The sequence below is a fragment of the Pongo abelii genome, chromosome X, assembly GCF_028885655.2.
Source record: "Pongo abelii isolate AG06213 chromosome X, NHGRI_mPonAbe1-v2.0_pri, whole genome shotgun sequence".
NCBI classification, from domain to species: domain Eukaryota; kingdom Metazoa; phylum Chordata; class Mammalia; order Primates; family Hominidae; genus Pongo; species Pongo abelii.
The window spans coordinates 12,531,243-12,555,409 of NC_072008.2; the positions used below are offsets into that span (position 1 = coordinate 12,531,243).

Genomic DNA, 24,167 nt, shown 5'->3' on the forward strand with positions numbered 1-24,167 from the left:
GCAGAAAAATAAATGACTTTCTCAAGGTGACATTATAAATCAGAGGTCAGCAAACTATGGCTCGAAGGCCACATGTGGATTTGTTTTTGTAAATGAAGTTTTGTTGGAATACAGCCATGTCCATTAGTTTCCATATTGTCTATGGCTACTTTTGATACAATGGTGGAGTTGAATAGTTGGTACAAAGAGTTTATGACTCATGAATCTGAAAATATTTACTATCTGGCTCTTTACATAAATTTGCTGATCCCTACTATCAATGGTAGACTTAGAACTTAGCCTCCTCAGAATAGTTTTTAGGAAATATTTTGGTTTTCTTACTCAGAAAAAAATTAAGAACTTAATGGAATGGGAGATAGCTATTAAATAGATATACTTTTAGGATTCCGATAAATATATGTTAACCCATAAAATTCAAAAATAATTAAAATACATGTGCATGTCCCCAACAAACAGTGAGAATATAATCTTCACAATGAATAGCTAAATTGGAAAATGTTTGACTATTTCGTATATATGTTCAAGGGAAGCCAGTTGGATTTGGCTAAGCTTGGTGAGTAGCAGTATTAGGTTATGAGTCATCCATAAATAAGTGAAATGTGAAGATGAATGTTATCTCTTAAAATGATGAGTGTTTGCAAAAGTGTTTTAACAACACATTTGAAAATTAGATTAGGCCATTTGGCAGATTCAACAGTGCTGTGTTTCATTAACTCTGTAATCACTGTCAAGTTCTATGACATGATGCATTTGGTGAGTCCTGAAAGCAATATACAGGTTCCATATTACCGCTAAAGGCAACAGACTGGGTCCTAAATGAAGCAAGAAAAAGCATTTAATGATTGGTATGGGTTAAATTGTTGTCTGTGTGGGATAATTTGAGGAATGTAAGGAAGATTTCCCTCTCTCCTGAATTTCCCAGCATGAACTCCTAACTGAGAAGTTTCAATTAAAGCTCGGGATTCAGGGGACAACCCAGAGCCAGGACAACGTCCAGGTTGGGTGAGCCATGATGCCTGCCTTCCTCAACAATGTTATAAGTCCCATAAGTGTCCAGGAAAGCAAGCACCCTATCTGCTTGTCACAGCTCTAGTCCTACAAAAGGACTGATACAAGAGTCCTCAATGAAACGTTTTGAATGAGTGAATGAGCAAATGTAATGTCATGAGGGCACTGGATGCTTGAAAAAGAGAAATAGATCTCTCAGACTACATTCTATCCCACACAGCAGGAACTATATAGTATAGGGTTGCTATATCCAGTACGAGACTGACCATGGAACCTTGCAAAATTTACCTCTCATAGTTCTGGGGCCAAACTCCCCCTTTTATAACAAACCATTCCCACAATAACAGCATTAATTCATTCATGAGGGTGGAGCCCTCATGACTTAAACACCTCTTAAAAGTCCCACCACCTCCCAATACCACTGCATTGGGGATCAAGTTTCCAACACATTAACTTTGGGGGACACACTCAAATCATTGTAGATGCTAGGCTAGAAGAAAAAAGTCTAAGTTACGTGATCATTGGTGTTTATTTTACGTGTCAATAACTCTGGTTTTGTCTATTCTGTTCACTGATGCATTCCAAGCACCTAGAACAGCGTGTGGTACAAACTAGGCACTCAATCAATATTTGTTATATGCATTAAAGAATGTGTGCAAGTAATAATGATAACAGCTTTTGATCACCTATGTCATACAGTCCTTACAACAATTCAACAGGATGGTTGGTATTAGTCCTAGTTTTCAGAGGAGAAAGCTGATGTTTGGACAAGGATGAGGAACCTGGTTAAGCTCACACAGATGCTATGAGGTGGCATCAGTGTTCAAATGCAGCTCTGTCTGAATCCAGACTCCATGGTTTGGCCTTTTTTTCTGCTTTATTCTTCCCTGATTTTACACAAGTAGTAGCAGGTTGTACATATTTCTGCATATTGATTTTTTTTATTTTAATGTATCTTCAGAGTCTTCCCAAATAGGTACATAAAGAATTTCCTCATTCCTTCTTTTTACAGCTGCATAGTATTCCTTTGTGTGGTTGTGCCATGTTTCATACTGATGAACACTTAGGACAAAGTGTATGCTCACTTTCAGTTTGGATAGAGGTTGCTAAATTGCCCTCTATCAGGGATTGCCAAAATGCACTCCGGGCAATATATGGCAATGTGTTTCCCTAGAGCCACACCAGCACTGTATGTTTTCACACCTTCAGTACTTCCTCTCTACAATTTCTCCAGTGATTCCACCAAGAATCCACGTGGAATCATAACCGTTTTCTAGTTTCATTTGTTTAAAATAAAATCCTAAGTATGAAAGTAATATATATTCACTATAGGAAATAAAAATACACAAAATTTAAATACACAATATAAGATACACAAAATTTAGATATGCAAGAATTTAAAAAACCACCTTAATCTCACAACCCAGATTTAACCACAGTGTACCCATTCTTCCAGACTGTTTTTCTTGCCTATGCACACAGATTTTTTTACAAGGTGGATCACATGGTGCACACCCTTTTTGTAACCAACTTTGTTCATTTAACTACATCCTATGGCAGTCGGTCTTCATCTACGACTTTGGTTTCATGTCTGAATGCTATTCCATTATTGGATGAGCTGACGTAGTAGCAAACAACCCCTCTTGCTGAGCTGTTCTAAGGATTAAAAAGAAAGAATCTGTGAAAGTGCCTAGAACAGTGCCTGACAGCAGTTATTCAACAAATGGCATTTCAACACACATGTATTCTTACCCACTCAAAGGCAGAGAACTACAATTTTAATCCTAACATCCTGTGCCAGTATCATCATGTAGCTTGGATTCATTTATTAATTCAATTCCCATTTGAACATCTATCATGTGCCTGGCACTAGTCTGAGTAATACTGATAGAAAGGTAAGGACATTGTCCATCCCCTCAAGGGTGAGTGCCCAGCCTACCACCTGGCATCATATGCTTGGGAAGTATAATAACAGCTACAAACTCATAAACAGGTACAACAGCATTCTAGCAGAAGGAGCTCAAGACTTGACCTGTTGACGGTTCCCACATTTAGCTCTGTAATGCCTCTCTGAGCAATGAATCTTAGCCATTCTACTATGCTATCTCCTCAACAATATCATGCTAATTATATTGTCCTTATAATTGTCCTTCCACGTTTACAGAGTTGGAGAATTCAGTGAACTAAGAGATGCAAATGCACAGTACAAAATTCAAATGTCCAATTCGAGGCAGGGCTGCATCTAACTTTAATGGCAACCCCTGCATGTGATGTCTGGGGATTCTATAGATACATGGCCTCAGACCCTGAAGACATCTGGATTCTGTCACTGGATTGTTCACAAAGTGAGGCTGAACTTTGTAAGTAGAAACTTTTGGAAGAAGACCAGTTAACCCAGATTTAATTATCCTAATAATTCTCCCTGATACCTAATTAAGAAACGTAACTAACTCAACAAGCTGTGAGAGGCTTGTGCTGAAACTCATAGATGTATAACTACATAATTAATTTTATTGTGTGGGTTGGTAAATCACGTAATGAATCAGATGAAAATAATCAGAAAAGTATTTCAATTTGATTGTTAAAATATACAGTCAAATGTCTTTTACCATAGTGAAACTCTTGATTAATAATACATTTCTTCTTGATTAAAATGATTTTGTAATGAATATATTTTTGTGCATCTGCTTTCATGAGGCTTGGCATTAATATTTAAAGTAGTTTTTAACTGTGTGCTTTTCCCCCTTTACTATATTTTCCTGTCCTCCTTGTCATAACAAAAGTGACATCTTAAAAATAGTTGGTGGGATGATTTTTACTTCTATCTGTGGGGCTTTGAAGTTATTTTCAGGCTATTAATGTAGCTTTCCTCACATGTACCTGTGCCAAAACCTGCTAATAAGGAACAGTAGAATGAAAAGCTGTTACCTGTTGTATGAGATCAAAATACTTTGACTACTGTACTGAAGCTTGATTTAATGGAGAAAGTTACGTTCTGAGGGAGAAGAGAAAGCAGCCTAATTCAGGACCTATCTGTGTGTCTACAGCACGAATAAATGGAATGAAAAGACCTGGTTAGCCGGTTCCTTACTGACTCATGGGGGCAAGAAACTGTACAGGACAGTTTCTCCCTGAGGGTCATGCCAGGGACCCTCTACTAACCCCAATGGGACATATCAAGCTGGGCACAAAAGAAACATGGCTGTCTTCAAAACTTGGAGCTTGTTAAATTCATCCAGAACCATCTATTATCATTCATTTTCCTCACACCTCTCCACTTCCTTACCTTAACCCACATTGCATGTCAACCTGAAACATACCTTGAATACCATCTGCTTGCAAATGTAAAATACTATCTTAGGATACCTTGAGGTATCTGTAGGGTTTGGGGTTCTATAATCCAACCACCATTTACAGCAAGCTAAATGAGAATGCTATGTAACCTTGGGTTAGTCTGAAAATAATCTTTGTGAGTCCAAAAAGATAAGAATGATAAAATTCTGGATCGTGTTTTATTTTGTTAGACCTGTATAGTATCATGCAATGTCACCAATGAATGACCGAATGCATAGAGTTTTAGCTTTGGTTTTCCCGTATCTGAAATGAAGAAAATGCATTCCTCAACACCAGGTCTCAAAGGATGCAGCTTATTCCTGGCTACCTGTCCAAAATATGACCAGATACATAAGAAAGCTGATAAGTTGTTATCACACTTATTTGTGGCACGGTGTAAGTAATATGGAGTTTGGAGTAGAAAGTCTCAGGGCTCAGTAGATTGCTGTCCCTATTAGGCTAGTTATACACTCTTTCTGTGTCTCAGTTTCTTCATCTTTGAAAGGGAAATAATAATGCAGGCGCCTGTTGCGTGCTGAGGCAGTCCTGTGAGTATCCTAAGCAGTTATATCCTTAGAAATGCTGCGTGCTACTCTTATTACTATGACCATTACTGCTTACAACACAATGTGCCATTTGATGAGACTATTCTAAATGAGTCAAGCGTTGTACTTTAGGGCTTTATGTATCTCATTTATCTGCATAACATCACTGTGAGCTAGTTGTTATTATTTCCATTTTACACATAAAACTAAAACCCAGAAAAGCCAGCCTGTTAAGTGGCAAACCTGGGATTTGAACTCTTTCCCTCTGATATAAAGATATGTTGTATTTATCACTATTAGACTCTAAGCAGAAACCTTGAGAATGCTTGGTTTTATGTTTTATTCAACTAAAGTTTATTGAGAACCTGCTATATACCAGGTACTATACTAAGAATTGTGCATTAATTACGTTATCTTCTTGTAACAGTCCTATGAGCTAAGCAGGGTTTTTTCATCTTGGCTCTATTGCCATTTTGGCCAGATAGTTCTATCTTTTGAGGGGCTGTCCTGTGTATTGTAGGATGTTTAGCAATATACCTAGTCTCCTCCTCCCCTCAGTTGTGACCACCAAAAATCTCCAGATATTGCTAAGTGTCCCTTGGGGGAAAAATCACCCCAAGTGAAAAACAGTGAGTTAGAATAATTCTACTTTACAGGTGATGAAAATAAGGTACAGAGAGTTTAGAGTAAATTGCACAGGGTCACAAATCTACTAAGTGGCAGAATTTGAATCTGACTCAGGACTTTGGAACCTGACCTCACATTCCTTCTCCCCTACGGCATCCCTTTTTCTGATACTGCCTTGTTTCTAAGGAAACTCAAATACCAAAGAGGCCTTCAGGTGGCTCCTGAAAGCCTGCCTTCTCCTAGGGCGAGCTGGCCATCAAGATTTTGTCCAGGACTTAGAGGCATGAACGCAGGAGGAAACCATGGGTTGCTTCCACTAATGGTTGCAATACAAATAGTTCCACAACTTTGTCTGTACCATTCATAGCTGCTCTCATTTCCTATCAAGTATGAAGATATTTTTTGTCCAGGAAGGTTTCAATCTGTTGCAGACAATAGATGGGTAAAGCACAAAGTTACAAACCAGTTCAGTCAGTCGCTGGGAGTTTCTGAAGTGACTTAAATAGCCCTGCCAATGTAGGTCGCTATTTTTAAGGCTGAGCTAAGTGTTTGAAAGTGGTTCACACAGCCATGCTCTCAGATAGAAGTCACAGGACATCAGAATTGCAAGAACTCTCAAGGCCTTGCCTGAGACCGGTGGAAATGGACGCTGTGCACCCAGGATCATGCAGCTGGGATTTCTGGTAAAAAACTTGCTGATGTTTCCTTCTGCCTTGAGAATGGCTGAACTCATCACCTTCTGACATTCTGGGAAGGTGTGACTGCTTGGTTAAGACGCTTCTTGCCCTGCTCTTGCCAGAATGGAGAAGAATAGGTGACCAAGCCTTTCACTGTCTTTCTGTTCTGAGGATGGATTAAAGCCATTCATACTTGCAAAAGCACCCAAAGTCCTATATTACAGTTATTTAGCAAAGACTTTATAGCGCATACTGAGTGCTTTACAAAATTCACTTAGTATTCTCCCAATGGGTCCTATTGTCATCATTTTACCAAGGAGTAACTGGAACTGAGGGGGTTAGGGACATGAAGTAACTCGTTCAAGGTCGTGGAAAATAAAAGGCAGAGCCTGGATTGAAGAGAGTCTGGTTCTAACCCAGTGTTTCTCAAACTTGAGTGGGCATCAGCATTGTGTGGAAGCTTGTTAAACACAGATTGCTGGGTCACCCCCATCACCCCAGAGTTTTGGATTTAGTAGGTCTTGGGTGGTGCCCCAAAATTTACATCTCAAATTCCCAGGTGATGCCACTATTGCTGGTCCTGGGACTATGCTTCTCAAACTCTCTGCTCCAGCATATCTGCTCTTGATCACCACACCCTTCCTCTCCTACCTTATCAATCAGCTAAAAATAAAAAATAATAATAATAATAATAAAGGTAGAGTTACTTGGAGCAGTGGGTCGCCACTTTGGCTGACCTGGGTAGTATAAAATACCAATGCCTAGGCCCTATCCCCAGATATTCGGACTCAGTGGCTTGGCTTTGGTTCCAAGCATCTGTAGTTTACAAGTTCCTCCACGGGGGATTCCAACGTGCAGTAAGGCATCACATTGGAAACCACTGATTTTGGTGATGCCTCACAAACTTTCCAGGGTATATAAATTCCATAGGGATCTCAAGAAAATGCAGATTCTGCATTTCTAACAAACCACAAGTTAGTACCCATGCTACCAGATCTCAGCCTAAGCTTAGGGTAGCAAGAACTAGTATTTCCCAAACCCCATGGTTGCCAGTTGAAAAATACAGAATGCCTACTTCAATTTAAATTTTCAATAAATAATAACATTACTTTTTGGTATAAGTATATTCTATATATTACAATAAAATTATACTAATGTTTATACTAAAAATTATTCATTGTTTATTTGAAATTCAATTTAAGTGGATATTTTTGTTTGGCTTTGCTTTTTGGCTAAATCTGGCAACCCTACCTGAAGACAAGAATCATCTGAATTACTTGTTTCAATGCCTTCACACCTATTCATGGATTTCTTGTTCTAATCCAGACCTGCTGAATCATAATCATCATTTCTGGGACCTGGTAATCTGTATATTTAACAAGTGCTGCCAGGTGCTTCTTTTCAGCTCAATTTGGGAAGTACATAAAACCCTGGATTATGACTGCCTGAAATCCTCATACTAGCCGTTGTCAGGGCTGGGGTTGTAGTCATCACACTACATAGGAGCCGGAGCCAAATCCCTCTGCAATTACAACCTGTGTCGTTAACTTTTCTCAAGGTTGTTATAGATAAATACTTACAAAGGGTGTTTTTTTTTTTTCCACTTGCACTTTTAATTTGCTAAATCATACTAAGGCCTTTCAGATCCATGTATTTTTTTGTCAACACATTAACAGACATGTAGCCATGTTTGATCTTAATTATTCAATTATTTGTTTTGTATCGGGGATACTCCTTGAGCTAGATTCACTTGATTTGCATTTGTAGAGTTTTCCAGTATTGGCACTTCATTTGGTATTTTATGACAAGAGGCTTTATTTGAAAACATCTTGCTAAATGGTTGTTAGCTGCTTCCTGAACATACTGTACAGGAAAATGTAGTTTATAATAAAATTCAGGCTTCCTCCAACTCGTTATTATAATGCTATATTTTACATGTAAATTATATTAGGAAGCCTGTGTCTTTCCTTTAGTGATTAAGATTTCATGGAGGGGAAGAAGAATGGAAAGAAAAGGGAAAGGAAAGGAAAGGAAAGACAGTTTATTTGTTTTTAATAAGTTAGCCTCCTCTGGGGAAGATAAACTTTCTGATACTGTACATAATTGAGTAAGCCAGAATAAATTGTTGCATTCTCTACATAGGCCTCCTTTCACTCACAAGGATATTCTTTGTGCCATTTCTAACTGTACTATTGCTTTTGGAAACATTTTTAATAGAATAGACTGTGTTCATACCTGTAAGTACTTGTTTTCTTGATACCACCTTAGAAAGCATTTGAATGCATTCTCTACTAGTGTAGACAAATTGGTGGGTTTTTTTGGTTTTGTGTGTGTTTTTTTTGTTGTTGTTGTTTTAATAGTACCTCAGGGTAGCAAATTCATGTGTTCTCTCACTGCAGGGAAGCAGCACATTAAAAAAAAAAAAAAAACCACCAGAGGAAATTGCCACTGCTGACTTTTGTGCAAAGAAGAGAAACAAAATGCTTGCCATGTCTTTTAGTAGTCAATGGGCCACAAATAATCCTATGGTGGCATTCTACATTTACCAGACGAGTATTAAATTTGTGAACACTTTTTTTCCAACAGAAAAACTGTTCCTACATCCTTTATGAGGGCTGTAGGAAAGTGGAAAGGAAGTTAAGAAAAAGGAATGGAGGTGGTTAAAATTATGCAAAATAGTTCATCTGCAGAAAACATGCAGGAAACGGGCTTGTTTCACTTGAGAGGTGTTGGAAGGGCTGGGCTGGGGAGGGATGAGTTGCCCAGTATCCTGAGGAATTAAAAGTCTGAAAGGCCGAGACCCCTGCTTTGGATGTTTGCTGCGGAAGAGCCACCACATGAGGTTGTTCAGGGTGCACCTAGTGCGAGAGTGCCCAGCTATGTTAGCCCCTGCCACACTCACTAGCCTGAGTGGGCACCAGGCTGGGGGAAGGGTGCCTGCTCTGCGGTCATCTGACGGCAAGGGGTGCTGTTTCCTCTTTGCAAAGGGCTCACGGGTAGCTGAGACTCTGAGTCCCTGAAAGCATCATCACTGCTCCCTGCCACCAGCTTCGGTGGTGCCAGCCTGGGATTTGGAACCACCCAAAGGCTTTTACAGGCTATGCAGTGAGTAACTTCATCTGAAGTGAAAGGACCAAGTGATGAGGGATGTTGAGCCATCCTAAAATAGCATCATTTACTTCCTTCCGAAGTATGGTTAAGGTCTGAGGAAGTCTTGGGCATTCATGAGGGCAAGGAGGAATTTCTGCAGGTCCTGGGCTGAGGAGGCTTAGCCAGGATTCAGTGATGCTTCAGAAACTGGGCTCAGGCCTCTGGTTACAGACTGTGACTTCAAGGCTGCCCATTGCTACTGCTTGTCACGTGGAGTTACTTCCTCTTTCTTCTTGATCTTGGAAAGGCAGGCACCTAGAAAATTCTCCAGAACCTACCCTTTCATTTTGCTGCTGAATTGAAGTTGTAAACTAGAAACTGTAAAAGATAATGTGTCGATTTTTGTTGCAACATAAATTGGGGGATTGCCCAATCTAAGAGGAGCAAGTCACATTCTCCTTCCAGAGTTTGTCTCAGAAGGAATGTTCAGGAGTCAGGTGTAATGCTTTTTTTTTTTTTTTTTTTTTTTCTTTTCCAGCCACAGGACGAAGTCTTCAGGCTGGCCGCCTCCCTCAGGAACCTGGGGCTTGAGCCAGGTGCCGCCCTATGGATGGGAGATGACGGCAAACCGAGATGGGCGAGACTACTTCATCAAGTAGGTTAAACAGATGGCATGAACAATAGAATCCTTGTCCAATGGACTTCTTTATCTTTGTTTATGAGAATGAACATACTTAAATTAGGCACTCATAGGCATTTGGAGGCCATTACTAAAGCAGCTGGATCTCTTAAACCAGCTGCTTATATTTCTAGATTTTTATATATTTATTTCTATACATTTATATTTCTATATATTGTGATGTTGGGTTGCTTCATTCTTGGACAGGCACCATCTTCGAGTGACGAGTCACTGTGTAGCATGGTAAGCCTGGCTCAGAGCAAAAGTTTCCACCGTTAAATATTAGGCCAAGTTGTGTTCATTGTCTGAGACTAACAACTGAAGTTGGACATGCAAGAATTTCATTTACAAGGTTTTCTAGGAGTGGTCAAGACAGGAATGTTACTTTCTTATCTGTAATTTTTTAAAAATCAGCTAAAAGGATTATGTACATTATCTGTTTTATTGTAAATTTCTCACAGTAACATTGGCTTATGTTTTGGATTTTTGTGGTGCTCTGGTTTTTTGTTAATTGTGGTATAGAGAGAGAGAGAAAAAGAGAGAAAGATAACATGAAATTTACCATTTTAACCAGTTTTAGGTGTACAATTCAGTGGCATTAAGTACATCCACAATGTTGTACGACCATTCGCTACTATCCATTTCCAGAACTTTTTCATGATACCCGAAAGAATCTTTGTACCCATTAAACAATAACTGCCAGTTCCTCCCTCCCCTTACCCCCTGGTGACATCTATTCAACTTTATGTCTCTATATGTTTATCTGCTCTAGGGACCTCATACAAGTGAAATTTATATATTATCTGTCTTTTTGTCTCTGACTTCTTTCACTTAGCATAACGTTTTCAGGCTTATCTATGCTGTAACACATGTCAGACGTTTTTCCTTTTTTATTTTTCCTTTTTAATGTTCCCTTGTGTGGATAGACCACATTTTGTTTATTCATTCATCTGTTAATGGACATTTGGGTTGTTTCCACCTTTTGTCTATTGTTACTGGTATTGTTATGAACATCGGTGTACAAGCATCGATTTGAGTCCCCGCTTTCACTTCTTCTGGACACATATCTAGGTGTGGAGTTGCTGAAACATATGGAATTGCTGGGTCAAAATTAAAGTCTGTGTTTAACTTTTTGAGGAACCACCAAACTGTTTTTTTTGGAGTGGCTGCAGAGTGGTTTTTTTTTTTTTTTTTTTTGCAGTTTTGTGAAAAGAGCATTTATATTTCTCAAAATGGCAAGGGTCCATACTGCCCTTTTTCTCCAACCTGAGCAAACTATCCTTAATTATAAGAAATTCATGAAACAGATTTGAAATCAGGAAGCGTGGTTGGTTCTATCCTGATTATAATAGAGCAGAGATTGGAGGCCTGAAAAAAAAATTATTTCACAACCGCATGCTACATTCTTTGTTCCAGCCAAGTTGATTATGGACTGGATTAGCCAAACACCGGATCACCGTGAGGTGAGGGGTCATTTTTATAAAAAATATCTGCCAAGATTGTTTCTAGGGTATTTGGTCTTTTGTACCAACCCCCGCCCACCACCACATACAAGTGAGGATTGTTGGAAAGTAGCAACAGGGACAACACATGTGAGTGTTGTGGACAGTTTCTCAGTCTCTGAAGCCCAAATCTCTCTCCTTCCCTAGAATTGCTGCGCAGGGGACAGGACTCCCACCCCTTCAGAGCACAGTTTGTTTCTGACCTACTTGGCTCCTGGGTCCATCCCAGGAAGATCCAGGATGCCCTTGAACATGACTGGAAAGTGGCCCCCTGACTTTCCAAGGCTTTCCTAAGGATATGCTCACAGAGATACTATCATAGAAATGGCAGTGGGAGCACAGCCTCCCAGAAACCTCAAAGATTAGAAGGCCAATAGTTTGGCTCAAACCCCAGATTTTGAATTCATAATTTCATACTGTTTGTCCAAGTCCCTTAGGCTGCTAGGAAGATGGTATTTTTTAATATTATATTATACCATCTATTTTGTAACACGGCTATGACTGTGTGCAATTGGCTCAGTTAAGGTGACCTAGATGCTTTGACTCAAAACAATAAAAATTTTGGGCTGAAGAAATATAATTTTTAAAAGATATGGATTATGGGTTTGTGAAGGTATGCATCAGACTTCTCTGATTAAAACAAGTGTTTCTTTTCCCCTGGTTGGATTTGGGTTCCCATACATTCCAGGTCATTCGATCAATAGGTGGAAACCCAAACTGAGGCCAACTGGTTAGAGGTTCTGGGAACGTCAGCTAGCTCTGCCTTCATGCATTACCATTAGCATCACTGACATTTTTAAGAGCCAGACTGGGTGTCAGTTTAACATTTACACTGGCCTAATGCCCACTGTTAAAACATAAGAGCAAATGAGTAGCTTAATAGAGAAACCTGCACTGATTACTAAATGGCAAGTTTTAAAACCAAAGTCACCAGTGTAATTTTTCCAAATCCATGTGGTTTCATTTTACTTGAAAAGTAAGTTTCTACAGTCCTCTCAGAGAAAGTTTTAAGATGTCAAGAACAGTATTTCTTCGGAAAGTGTTTGTTCTTTATCACTAATGAGTTTTATAAATAACGACAATCATTCTTTTTCTTTCCTTTTTATTTTTTAACTTACAGGTAATGTTTATTACAAAGAGGTAATCTAATTATCAGAGTTCTCGGGAGCCCAGGTTTGCAGTGTGGAATATTTCTGTACTCATTAGTTTTAGAAGTTAAAGGGACAATTTGAAAATTAATCTATGGTTAGTAATTAGCACCTTCGCATTGAATTTTTCACTCTCTTGCATATTTTTTGAAAGAGAAATTTAGATTTTTTTTTATCTCGTCTTAGGATGTAAATAATAACCCACATCAGACAATTGTTTTTGATGGAGTTACAAGTATTCCAAGTGACAGACAAAGCTATGGGAGGAAGTTGGCTTCTATGTGTTCAAAGTTAGAGTCTAACAACTAAATAATGAGATAATTCTAACAGAATGAGTCTTTCAGAACATGGCCCAGGAGAGTTCAAAATGTGTTCAAATTTCATCTTCCCTCTTCCATACCCAATTATTTAGGGTAGGGCTGGGTAACTTGTTATCTATAGAGTTACTGATTCACGGGGTTAAATGAAGGATGCAATAAACACATGCTAATATATGTTTTTCTAATACCGTATAGGCTGCAAACTAATGGTTCTCAACCTTGGCCACACATTGGAATAGACTGAGGATCAGTAAAAAATCCTGATGCCTGGGTCTGGGGTTGAGCCTGGAAATAGTGAGTTTCAGGAGCTCCCCAGGTAATTCTAATGAACAGCTATGGCTGCTGCTGTAAAGCACTTGTCAACACATGATCTCATTTATTTGGCTTGAACACCGAAATGATTAACTCCATTTTTCCGGATGGTAAAACTGAGACTCAGCCTATGAGAAAGAACAACTTTTGTTGATATTCTTGGAGAAATATGAAATGCAGTTTTAAGGAACAGAAAACATTGTTTAAGAAATACGATAGATGCAAATTTAAAATTTCTCAGTTCCTTATTATTACCAGTTAAGAGAGAGCAGAGCAGGGGAAGGGAGGAAGACAGATGGAAAGAAAGAAACTACAAGCAAAAGGAAAGAGTCATGGGAGAGAGTGTCCCAATGAGAAATGGATAAAAGAGGGAGAGAGGAAGAGAAAGAGAAATGAAGAGAAACAGAGAAAGTGAGATACTCTAAGGTGATTGTTACAATAACAGCATCAATTAATAATAACTTTAGATGTAGATATAGATGGAGAGGGATGTAGATATATTACAGATCCAATCATAGATACAGATATAGAAATAGATATAGATGTGGACATACATATAGATGATAGAGAATATAGACATTGATGTAAATATTAATACAGATATAGATGGGTATAGATATATAGATGGATATAGACTATAGGTATAGATGATAGAGCTATAGATATGGATATGGGTATAGATGATTAGATACAGATGTAGACTATAGATGAGTGACTATACAATCACATTCACCCAGGAGAGTCCTGGTTTATGGGTATCATTCTGAAGTAATTACAGACAGCACCTCCTTTTGCTCTCAAAGTGTTCTGGTTTGGATAACACAAGATAAGGTATTTTAAAAACACATGTTTAAAAGTCAGAGAATGAGGAACACCATTTTTTAGTTAAATTGGGTAAAAATATGCTTGTTTGACTGCGAAGGTAGGGAGAGTTAATGCAAAAGTAACATGATTCATAAATCTGGAACTTTGGTTTTGTAAATTACAGGAAAAAATTAAAACATGAGCAAAATAAATATTAAAATACTAGCTGGCAAAATAGATTATTATGATGAGCCAAGTTAGAGTCTGGGGATAGAGATGGGGGTTGGAGAGGAGACTGGAGGGTCAGTTCCAAAGCACATGGCCTGATTTTTCAAGTTATAAATTTAAGAGGCTTTTTCTTGTTGGCCTGCTGGCTTCCTGGCCACCTTCATCCTGTGTACACAAAAAGTAGCCCTGTATGAGGATTGGACAAGACACGCTGTTCTATTATTCTACCAGCAATTCCCACGGTGGGCAATTAAACTGAGTTACTATCTCCTTAATGCAGAATAATTCAACTCTGAATCCTGAAGACTGGACATTAGTAATGAGATGTGGAAACTTCCACTTTGTTCTCTAGTATGGGCTTGGCTCAACTTGGGAGTAGTTTAGTCATTCCCATCTGCCAATCTATTCCATGGTCAATGTGAAATGTATTTTTGGCTTATCTATCTATAGAAAATAATAATCTGAATAAGTGCAAGTAATTTGTGTGCCCTTTCTTATCAACCACAGCAGAAGACAGTCAAGTCAACATGATAGGATTCTGTCATCATGGAAATTAGAAATAGAAAAGCCTTACCTCATTCTTCTGTGTGAGCCCCAAAGTATTTACCCAGTCTAATAGGTTATCTTCAGATATTATTTGGTAGTTCTAGGGCTATTCTTTGGATATTTTTTTCTTGATTTTTACTACAAGATTTCATGAGACTTTTACTGTTATTCTGTGGAGTCCCTTTATCTGTTACTCTGTGGTGAATTCCCTTAAACTTTTTCTTCTCTAAAAATTTTTTCAAATGTCAAGAAGAGTTAAGGTGTAAAGTTGGGATGTGGATATTGTGGTTGTGCCCATCATCCCCTGTGATATTTTTATATTTGGAGCAGACACCAATTTCCTACTTTATCAAGCCTAAGTTTTAATACACACCCAACAAAGGACAAATTGATCTGAGAGATTACACAAGTTGTTATCTTTTGTCTCTGCTAATAAAAATGCTGCAGGTCTTTGTGGAAATTAACAGTTGTGCCCATGAAGGAAATAAGAGAAATCTCTTGGTGATAGGTTACTCTGTTATTCTGTGAGGTGTATAAGCATCCAAAGAGTTAATAACTAGCAATATGTTAGAAAACAGGCAGTTTGCCTCATTTTTTGTGGGTGTTTTTGATGAACAATTCTTAAACAAAATATGTTGCTTTTGAGTACACATGATGGGTTCTGCATAAAAAGCAAATACTTGCCTCATGGCAAGAGCAAATGTCATTTGGTTCAATGAGTTCCTAGATCCCAAGCATCCAGTCAAGGGGAGGAAAGTATATTGTAATTTTGGAATGGGGGGAACGAAGTCAATATGATAGTATCATTACATGAAACAAAAGGTAATTATGCCCTGTCAATACAAAAGCTTCCCAGGCTGAACATTAGGGGCTGTTTATTCCCTTCATTGGAGCAGATTTGTTTTCTTTTGAATCTGACAAAGCACCTATCTGCTGAGTTAGTTAATAATCACTGCTCCCAGCTGGAAGGTAAGTTTGCAGAGTTGATGGAAGGGCTTTTAACAGGAAAGCTCTGAAATGACTCTATCATTCCAGATCTAATTTGGCATATGGCACAAAGAGCTGTGCTAGGCAAACTTCTCCTGTTTCAGAGGCTGTTTCATTTTCCCTATGCATTTCTTCTTGAAACTTTGCTGGCTTACTTAATCTGGCCTTCACTCTAGGACAAATCCCTGAGTTGCTCTCCTTATTTGTCCAGCAGGTCAGAGTATCTGGAGGGATTGTAATTATCTGAAGTTCCTTGGGCCACTTGACTACAACAGAGTTGGGGCATGCACATTCAGGCCAAGCTGTGGACAGCAGGTTAGCTAGTGCACTGGGTCGCCTCTTTCTTCTCCTATGCTGTATATAGCCCCTAGGGATGTACAGGAGGTGGGTCACAAGTCCATTCAGTATCACAGGGATGGCCAACCTGTGCAAAGGAGAAGCACCTGGAGGACCAGGTTTCCATCACAGCCTGTAATTGAAATACTAGCTTGGGGCTGCCTGCCACCCTTGATTTTTTTGAGTGGCCTCTGGACCTCTTCTTTCTAGATTGAGCCAACCCTTGCAGAGAGCAATTTTGATGTTATTGCCTAAGGCTGGGGCACAGGCAGAAATTCTGGCCTGTGCCAAATGCCACGTGGGGGTGTGGGTGTTGCTGCCAAGTAAATTGGCTGAGCTTAAGAGGACATGGAATCACCTTGGTGGCAGGTGTCTTTTCAGTATTGTCTGCACTCCAGCATAAAAGAAGGAGAGCAGGGCCAGGAGCGGTGTCTCACACCTGTAATCCCAGCACTTTGGGAGGCCGAGGTGGGCGGATCACCTGAGGTCAGGGGTTCGAGACCAGCCTGACCAACATGGAGAAACCCTGTCTCTACCAAAAATACAAAATTAGCCAGGCATGGTGGCACATACCTTTAATCCCAGCTACTTGGGAGGCTGAGGCAGGAGAATCGCTTGAACCTGGGAGGCAGAGGTTGTGGTGAGCCAAGATCATGCCATTGCACTCCAGCCTGGGCAACAAGAGCAAAACTCCATCTCAAAAAAAACAAACAAAAAAAAAAAAGGGAGAGCAACTGAGACAGGAGGGCTGGTGACAGAAGTGCCATACTGTGGCCCACCAAAAGGTGAGAAACTGCAGTTCCTGCCAAGCCGTTATCCTGTAGCTCCTCTCAAAGCTTGAATAAAGCCTTGTTATCAATGGACAATTTCTGGTGAAGAGCTCCTTCAGTTGCAAGGATGATAAGAGATCTAAGAGATCACACTACTCTTGGAGCCAGTGAACACTCAGATCAATGAGTCAAGAGTAGCCATGTCACATATTTGCTGCACACAGCATGCCATCCGGCTGCTCCATAAACACAGGTTTGGCATTAGGTGTTCAGGCTGGGAAGGCTGGGAGAAACTCAAAAATGCTTTTTGATCTTAAAGGGTGCTGCTGAGCACATGGGGCTGGCTCCATGATTTTTAGGACTGTTGCAAAATGAAAATGCAGGCCCCTTGTTCAAAAAGCAGGATAAAAGTGCTGGAAAAGGTATGAAAATGTAAAGCTTTCCCCCTTCTTCTGTGATCTGTCAACATGTCATAGAGTTTTTTATTTCCTATTTAATGACTTTTTTTTTTAAGACGGAGTCTCTCTTTGTCGCCAGGCTGGAGTGCAATGACACGATCTCGGCTCACTGCAACCTCCGCCTCCTGGGTTGAAGATATTCTCCCACCTTAGACTCCTGAGTAGCTGGGATTACAGGTGCGCGCCACCACGCCCAGCTAATTTTTGTATTTTTAGTAGAGTTGGGGTTTCGCCATGTTGGCCAGGATGGTCTCAATCTCTTGACCTCGTGATCTGCCTGCCTCAGCCTCCCAAAATGCTGGGATTATAGGCGTGAGCCACTGTACCCAGCCTATTTAATGACATTTCATAATAAGACACATGAAAATTTTAAATTATTAGCAGGAATTTTACTGATCATCCTTGTATGATGAAAGTTTCAGATGAAAATATAAGAGCATTAACTTGTCTGAAGAATCACTGAAATGATACAATTTGTATTTCATAGCTTATACATGCATATGTCTTTCATTCTAATCAGAACAGTAGAAATGTTGCACACAACTAACTCAATTGTTTTGATTGTACTTCTTAATATGAACACATCCTACTAACACTCCCTCCCTTTGGCTCGCTGGTGAGTAAGGGAGAACTGAAAGGAAAAGAAGAGTGGGCTGCCCTATCTTTCCCTTTCCTTCTGTCATCATTTTCAGTGTAAGTGGTTGGCTAATACAGGGAAGTAACACAAGTAAGAAGGGATATGGCAGGGTTCCTTGGTCATTCATGTTTCTTAGAAGGTCATGTCTGTTAAAAACTCATTAGCCTTTAGCCATCACCTCCCAACCTCACCTCTTGATTCTTTTTAAAAAATCATTTCTCACATGGCCTTCTCAATAAAGGCTTAGCAAAGAGGAATGATTGCTTTTAGCTGTTGACTCCCTCAGAAAGCAATCTCCATGCCCTGTCAAGGATAGGTTTTCTCATAAAAAGATAAATACTTTTCTTCCCCCACCCCAAGGTAATCCTCTAAGCCAGGTCAGCAAACCTTTTCTGTAAATGGTCACAAAGTAAATATTTTAGGCTTTGGAGGCCATGTGGTCTCTGTTATGACTCAACAGTGCAAGTCTGCCATGGTAGTGTTAAAGCAGTCATAGGAAACATGTAAATAAATGGACATGGTTGTGCTCCAATAAAACTTTATTTACAAAAACAGACTGGGGGCCGGATGTGACCCATGAGCTACATAGTGCTTTGCCAATCCCTACTCTAAAACATCATCCATTTGAGCCCATTCTTATATTTTTAATTCACTAATTGATAAATTTTCAAAACCCTCCCATGAAATGAGGAGCTGACACGTGTTTTATGTTTGAAAGAAACTAGGGCAGAGATTAGTAAAATGACTTTTCTGAGGTTGCAGGGAGCTAAAAATGGACCTCAGAGCCCCAGTTTGTCCTACTTGTTGCCAGAAAGCTCTATGATGTGTCTTCTGTCAGCATGCAGTTCTTGCATAGCTCTGACACCTATGACCTACCTTAAAGGTTGTTCTAGGAACAATGTCAAAATTCACCAGAGAAGTACAACTTTGAATATGAAAATGCCATGACTCCTCCCTTCCTTTTGGTGGGTATTCACAGGGAGGAGGTCTGCTAATCAATCACAGGGTTTGCAGCTGCTCTCCCCCTCTAACCAGCACCTTTGTGGGAGGGGTACAGAGGACAGGAAATGATAGCAGGGGGCAGCCCGGTCACAATGGAATGCTGAATACAAGTGCAAATAATTATTAGGAAGGTGAAAATTACATAGCAATTTGCTCTTACTAATGGTCGACAGAAAAACAGCCCCATTGTACTTTCAAAAAGTTAATTGTCCATCGTGTTTTGGAAAAATGTTGCTTACTATCATTGTGGAATTTTATAAGGCTGCTGTGTAAATGTCCTTAACTCATTTTTGGTGATATTCTGTTCTAGATTGTTCTCTCAGCTTCTATAACACCAATCTCCTTTTGCTCCAAGCTCATGGGAGGTTCCTCAGGTGGTTTTTTTTTTTTTTTTTTAAGCTCAACATTTAAATTGCAGTTTCCCACATTATCAAGCCCACATTCCTACATAAAACCCCCAAACGGGTAAAGGATTAATGAGTTGAATATGTTGGTACCATTTGGTTTTGGTCCAGAAATTACTGGAGACTCATGGCTATTCTCCTACAGGAGATAAAGGAGACCAACAAAAATCAGTCTGCACTGCCTAGAATATTGTCTGGGAAATAGTATGCAGTTGATAAGTATTTGTTGAATAGATGTTTAGATGTATGTTTGTATAAGTAGATGGGTGGATGAATGGATGGATGGATGAATAAGCCTGTTTCTGAAGCCTTATATTCAGTGGGCCATAAGAGAAAATGCTGATACACAAATCAGTGAGTATCTCTTCTTAAATTACTGATGTAGAAATGTCACTAGAAGAATTTAGGCATTAGCCGGGTGCGGTGGCTCACGCTTGTAATCCCGGCACTTTGGGAGGCCGAGGCGGGCAGATCATGAGGTCAGGGGGTTTGAGACCAGCCTGACCAATATGGTGAAACCCCATCTCTACTAAAAATACAAAAATTAGCCAGGCATGGTGGTGCATGCCTATAATCCCAGCTACTCAGGAGGCCGAGGCAAGAGAATCACTTGAACCCAGGAGGCGGAGATTGCAGTGAGCTGAGATCGCACCATTGCACTTCAGCCTGGGTGACAGAGTAAGACTCTGTCTCAAAAAAAAAAAAAAAAAAAAAAAAAGAATTTAGGCATTTAGTGGGATACACCTTACTCCTGCAAGAATGGCCATAATCAAAAAAAACAAAAAATAGTAGATATTGATGTGGATGCAGTGAACAGGGAACATTTCTACACTGCTGGTGGGAATATAAGCTAGTACAACCGCTATGGAAAACAGTATGGAGATTCCTTAAACAACTAAAAGTAGAACTACCATTTGATCCAGCAATCCCACTACTGGGTATCTACCCAGAGGAAAAGAAGTCATATGAAAAAGATACTTGCACATGCATGTTTACAGCAGCACAATTTGCAATTCCAAAAACGTGGAACCAACCCAAATGCCCATCAATCAACAAGTGGATTAAGGAACTTTGGTGTATATATATATGATGGAATACTAATCAGCCATAAAAAGGAATGAATTAATGGCATTCACAGCGACCTGGGTGAGAATGGAGACTATTATTCTAAGTGAAGTAACTCAGGAATGGAAGACCAAACATCATATGTTCTCACTCATAAGTGGGAGCTAAGCTATGAGAATGTCAAGGCATAAAAATGACACAATGGACTTTGGGGACTCAGAGGAAAGAGTGGGAAGCAGGTGAGGAATAAAAGACTACAAATAGGGTACAATGTATACCGCTCGGGTGATGGGTACACCAAAATCTCACAAATCACCACTAGAGAACTTACTCATGTAACTAAACACCACCTGTTCCCCAATAACCTATGGAAATAAAAAAAAAAATTATAAGAATTTAGGCATTTAGGTAAAGCCTATATTTTATAAGACGACACTAAATGTTTATCAAAACCTTGTCACCAATTCATATGTTAGCGTGGCTGTTTATCAGAAGTTCAAGATGCAATAAAATTATCTTTCTGGAAATAGTGTGGTTGCAGTGTATTTTAGCAACAAGTGGCATAGAATAATAAAGCACAGAAATAAGAGTAAAAACACTTGGGGTAAAATCCCAGCTCTTTCAGTGTTAGCTCTGTGATGGTGGATTATCACTAGGACACTGTGGGCCTCACTTTTCTCATTATACAACAATGTGTTTGGACTAGAAATCTGTATCATCTGGGAATCCTGTGAGGTACAAGCAACAAAAAATTCTAAGTCAATTTGGCTTCAATGATAAAAATAATTTGTTGGTTTATGTACCTAAAAAATAAGTGATAAAACTGTTACAGCCAAAAGGAGCCTAAGGATACATGACAACTCAATATAATATGCTATACTGGTTGGAATTTTGGAACAAATAAAGGACATTAGGTAAAAGCTAAAGAAATCTGAATAAAATATGGACTTTAGTTAATAATAATGTATCAATATTGGTTCATAAATTGTGACAAATGTACCACACTAATGTAAGATGTTAGCAATAGGGGAAACTGAGTGCCACATATACAGGAATGCTCTGTACTCTGTAATTTTTCTGCAAATCTAAAAGTGTTCTAAAATAATGTCAGACATAAGAAATACACAAAACAGGATAATGTCAGCAAGATGGCAGACTAGGAAGCTTCAGTTCCTCATTCTCCCACAGAGCCACAAAATTAACGACAAGTTATTGACCAGAATAACTTTGTGAGAATTCTAAAGACCAGTTGAAAAGTTACAGCATCTAGACCAATGTAAAACCAAGAAGGAATTCCAGCAAAAAGGAAAGGAAACTTTTAAAAAGTTTTGCATACTTGTTATCAATGCTTCTCTCCCTATCTGATTTAGCACAGTGCAACTAACAGGAAACCTCCCACCTTGGGAATCCTCTTTTAGGATGAAAACAAAAGAGCGGACCATGCATCTAGCATTTGGGCTAGTCTGGAGGCTGCCTAAGGAACTGGTTCCTGAGTTACGTTACTCAGAGCACTGATGGGACTTGGTGAAGCACTGGTGGCCTTCTTTGGAAGCTGCTGAAAACAAGACATGATCCTCATGGCATGTTATAGGTGCAGTTCCAAAGGCAGACACCAGCAGAATGTTCACAGGTTTCTAAGAAGAAACAGGAACAACAAGCTGCTTAGGAAATTGGAGATGTTTAAAAGCATAGACACAAACGCAGAGAAGACAGCATATCCTTAGAAAAAGTTTGGAGAGGTCCTAGAATCTATCGTGGAGCTAATCCGTGAAGATTTTTCCCTGCACAAAGTCAGTCTATAAAGACTAGGAGAGGTGATTGTTTCTCAAATGCCCAAGTCTCAACAACAGCAGCAATGAATCTCAAGGCATACTAGGAGAGAGGAAAACCAGGCCCAATCAAAGTGCCAAAATAAAACTCCAGAAACTGACCCTAAAGAAACACAGATCAATTCTCCCTCACAAAGAATGTAAAGTAACTGTACTAAACATGCTCAGTGAACTAAAATGGAACACAGATAAACAACTAAATAAATTCAGGAAAATGATGCATGAACAAAATAAGCATATCAACAGAGACACAAACTATAAAGAAGAACCAAACAAATTCTGGAAGTGAAAAATATAATAACAGAACAGAAGAAAATTCAAGACGTTTCAACAGAAGACTGGATTTGACAGAAAAAAAAACAGACTTGAAGACAGATTATTAGAAGTCATTATTAGAAGTAATCAAGTCAGAGGATTAAAAAGAAAAAAATAAAAGTGAAGAGAGCCTAAGAGACTTACGGACACTGACAGGTAAACCATTATATGCATGATGGGAGTCCCAGAAGGAAAAGAGAGGGTGTAAGTGTTACTTGAACCAATAATGGCCAAAAACTTTTCAAACTTGAGGGAAAAAAATGGGTGTACAAATTCAAGAAGCTCAAAGAACTACAACCAGGATAAATTCAAAAAGACCCACACAAAGATGCACTGTAATCAAATTGTCAAAAGTCAAAGACAAAGAATCTTGAAAGCAGCAAGAGAAAAATAACTCATCACATACAAAACAGCTTCCATAAGGTTATCAGTGGAATTACCAATAGATAACTTACAGGCCAGAAGGAAGTGACAAAGAATACTGTATCCAGAAATTGCCACAGCCACCCAACCTTCAGCAGCCCCCACCCTGAACAGTCAGCAGCCATCAACACCGAGGCAAAATCTTCCGTTAGCAAAAAGATTATGATTTGCTGAAGGCTCAGACAATTGTTGCCACATTTTAGCAATGAAGTATTTTTAATTAAGGTGTGTATGTTGTTTTTTAAGGCACAGTGTTATTGCACATTCAATAGACTATAGTATGGTATGAACATTTTTTTTAAGTTCTGGGATACATGTGTAGGACATGCAGGTTTATTACACAGGTAAACATCTGCCATGGTAGTTTACTGCACCTATCAACCCATCACCTTGGTATTAAGCCCCACATGCATTAGCTATTTATCCTGATGCTCTCCCTCCCCACACAACCCCCAACTACAGGCCCCAGTGTGTGTTGTTCCTCTCCGTGTCCATGTGTTCTCATTTTTCATCTCCTGCTGGTAAGTGAGAACATGTGGTGTTTGGTTTTCTGTTCCTGCATTAGTTTGCTGAGGATAATGGCTTTGAGCTCCATCCATGTCCCTGCAAAGGACATGATCTCATTCCTTTTTATGGCTGCATAGTATTCTGTGGTGTATATGTACCACATTTTCTTTATCCAGTCTATTATTGATGGGCATTTAGATTGATTCCATGTCTTTTCTATTGTAAATATTGCTGCAATGAACATATGTGTGCATGTAACTTTATAATAGAATGATCTATATTCCTTTGGGTACATACCCAGTAATGGGATGGCTGAGTCAAACGGTATTTCTGGTTTTAAGTTTTTGAGGAATTGCCCCACTGTCTTCCACAATGGTTGAAACTAATTTACATTACCACCAAAAGTGTGAAAACATTCCTATTTCTCCACAGCCTTGCCAGCATCTGTTGTTTCTTGACTTTTTAATAATTGCCATTCTGACTGGCATGAGATGGTATCGCATTGTGGTTTTGATTTGCACTTCTCTGATGATCAGTGATGTTGAGCTTTTTTTCATATATTTCTTGGCCACATAAATGTCTTCTGTTGAGAAGCATCTGTTCATATCCTTTGCC

The 24,167-nt window shown here is 39.2% G+C and overlaps 1 protein-coding gene across 4 annotated transcripts in view; it reads left to right on the forward strand.

The window, feature by feature from the left end:
• FRMPD4 (FERM and PDZ domain containing 4) overlaps positions 1-24,167 on the forward strand; it is a 581,071-nt gene that overhangs the window by 346,677 nt on the left and 210,227 nt on the right. For all 4 annotated transcript variants that reach the window (XM_009234590.3, XM_002831379.4, XM_054544336.2 and 1 more), the window contains one exon: positions 9,819-9,935. In XM_009234590.3, coding sequence (XP_009232865.2) covers positions 9,819-9,935 — 117 coding nt within the window. The remainder of the gene's footprint in view (positions 1-9,818; positions 9,936-24,167) is intronic.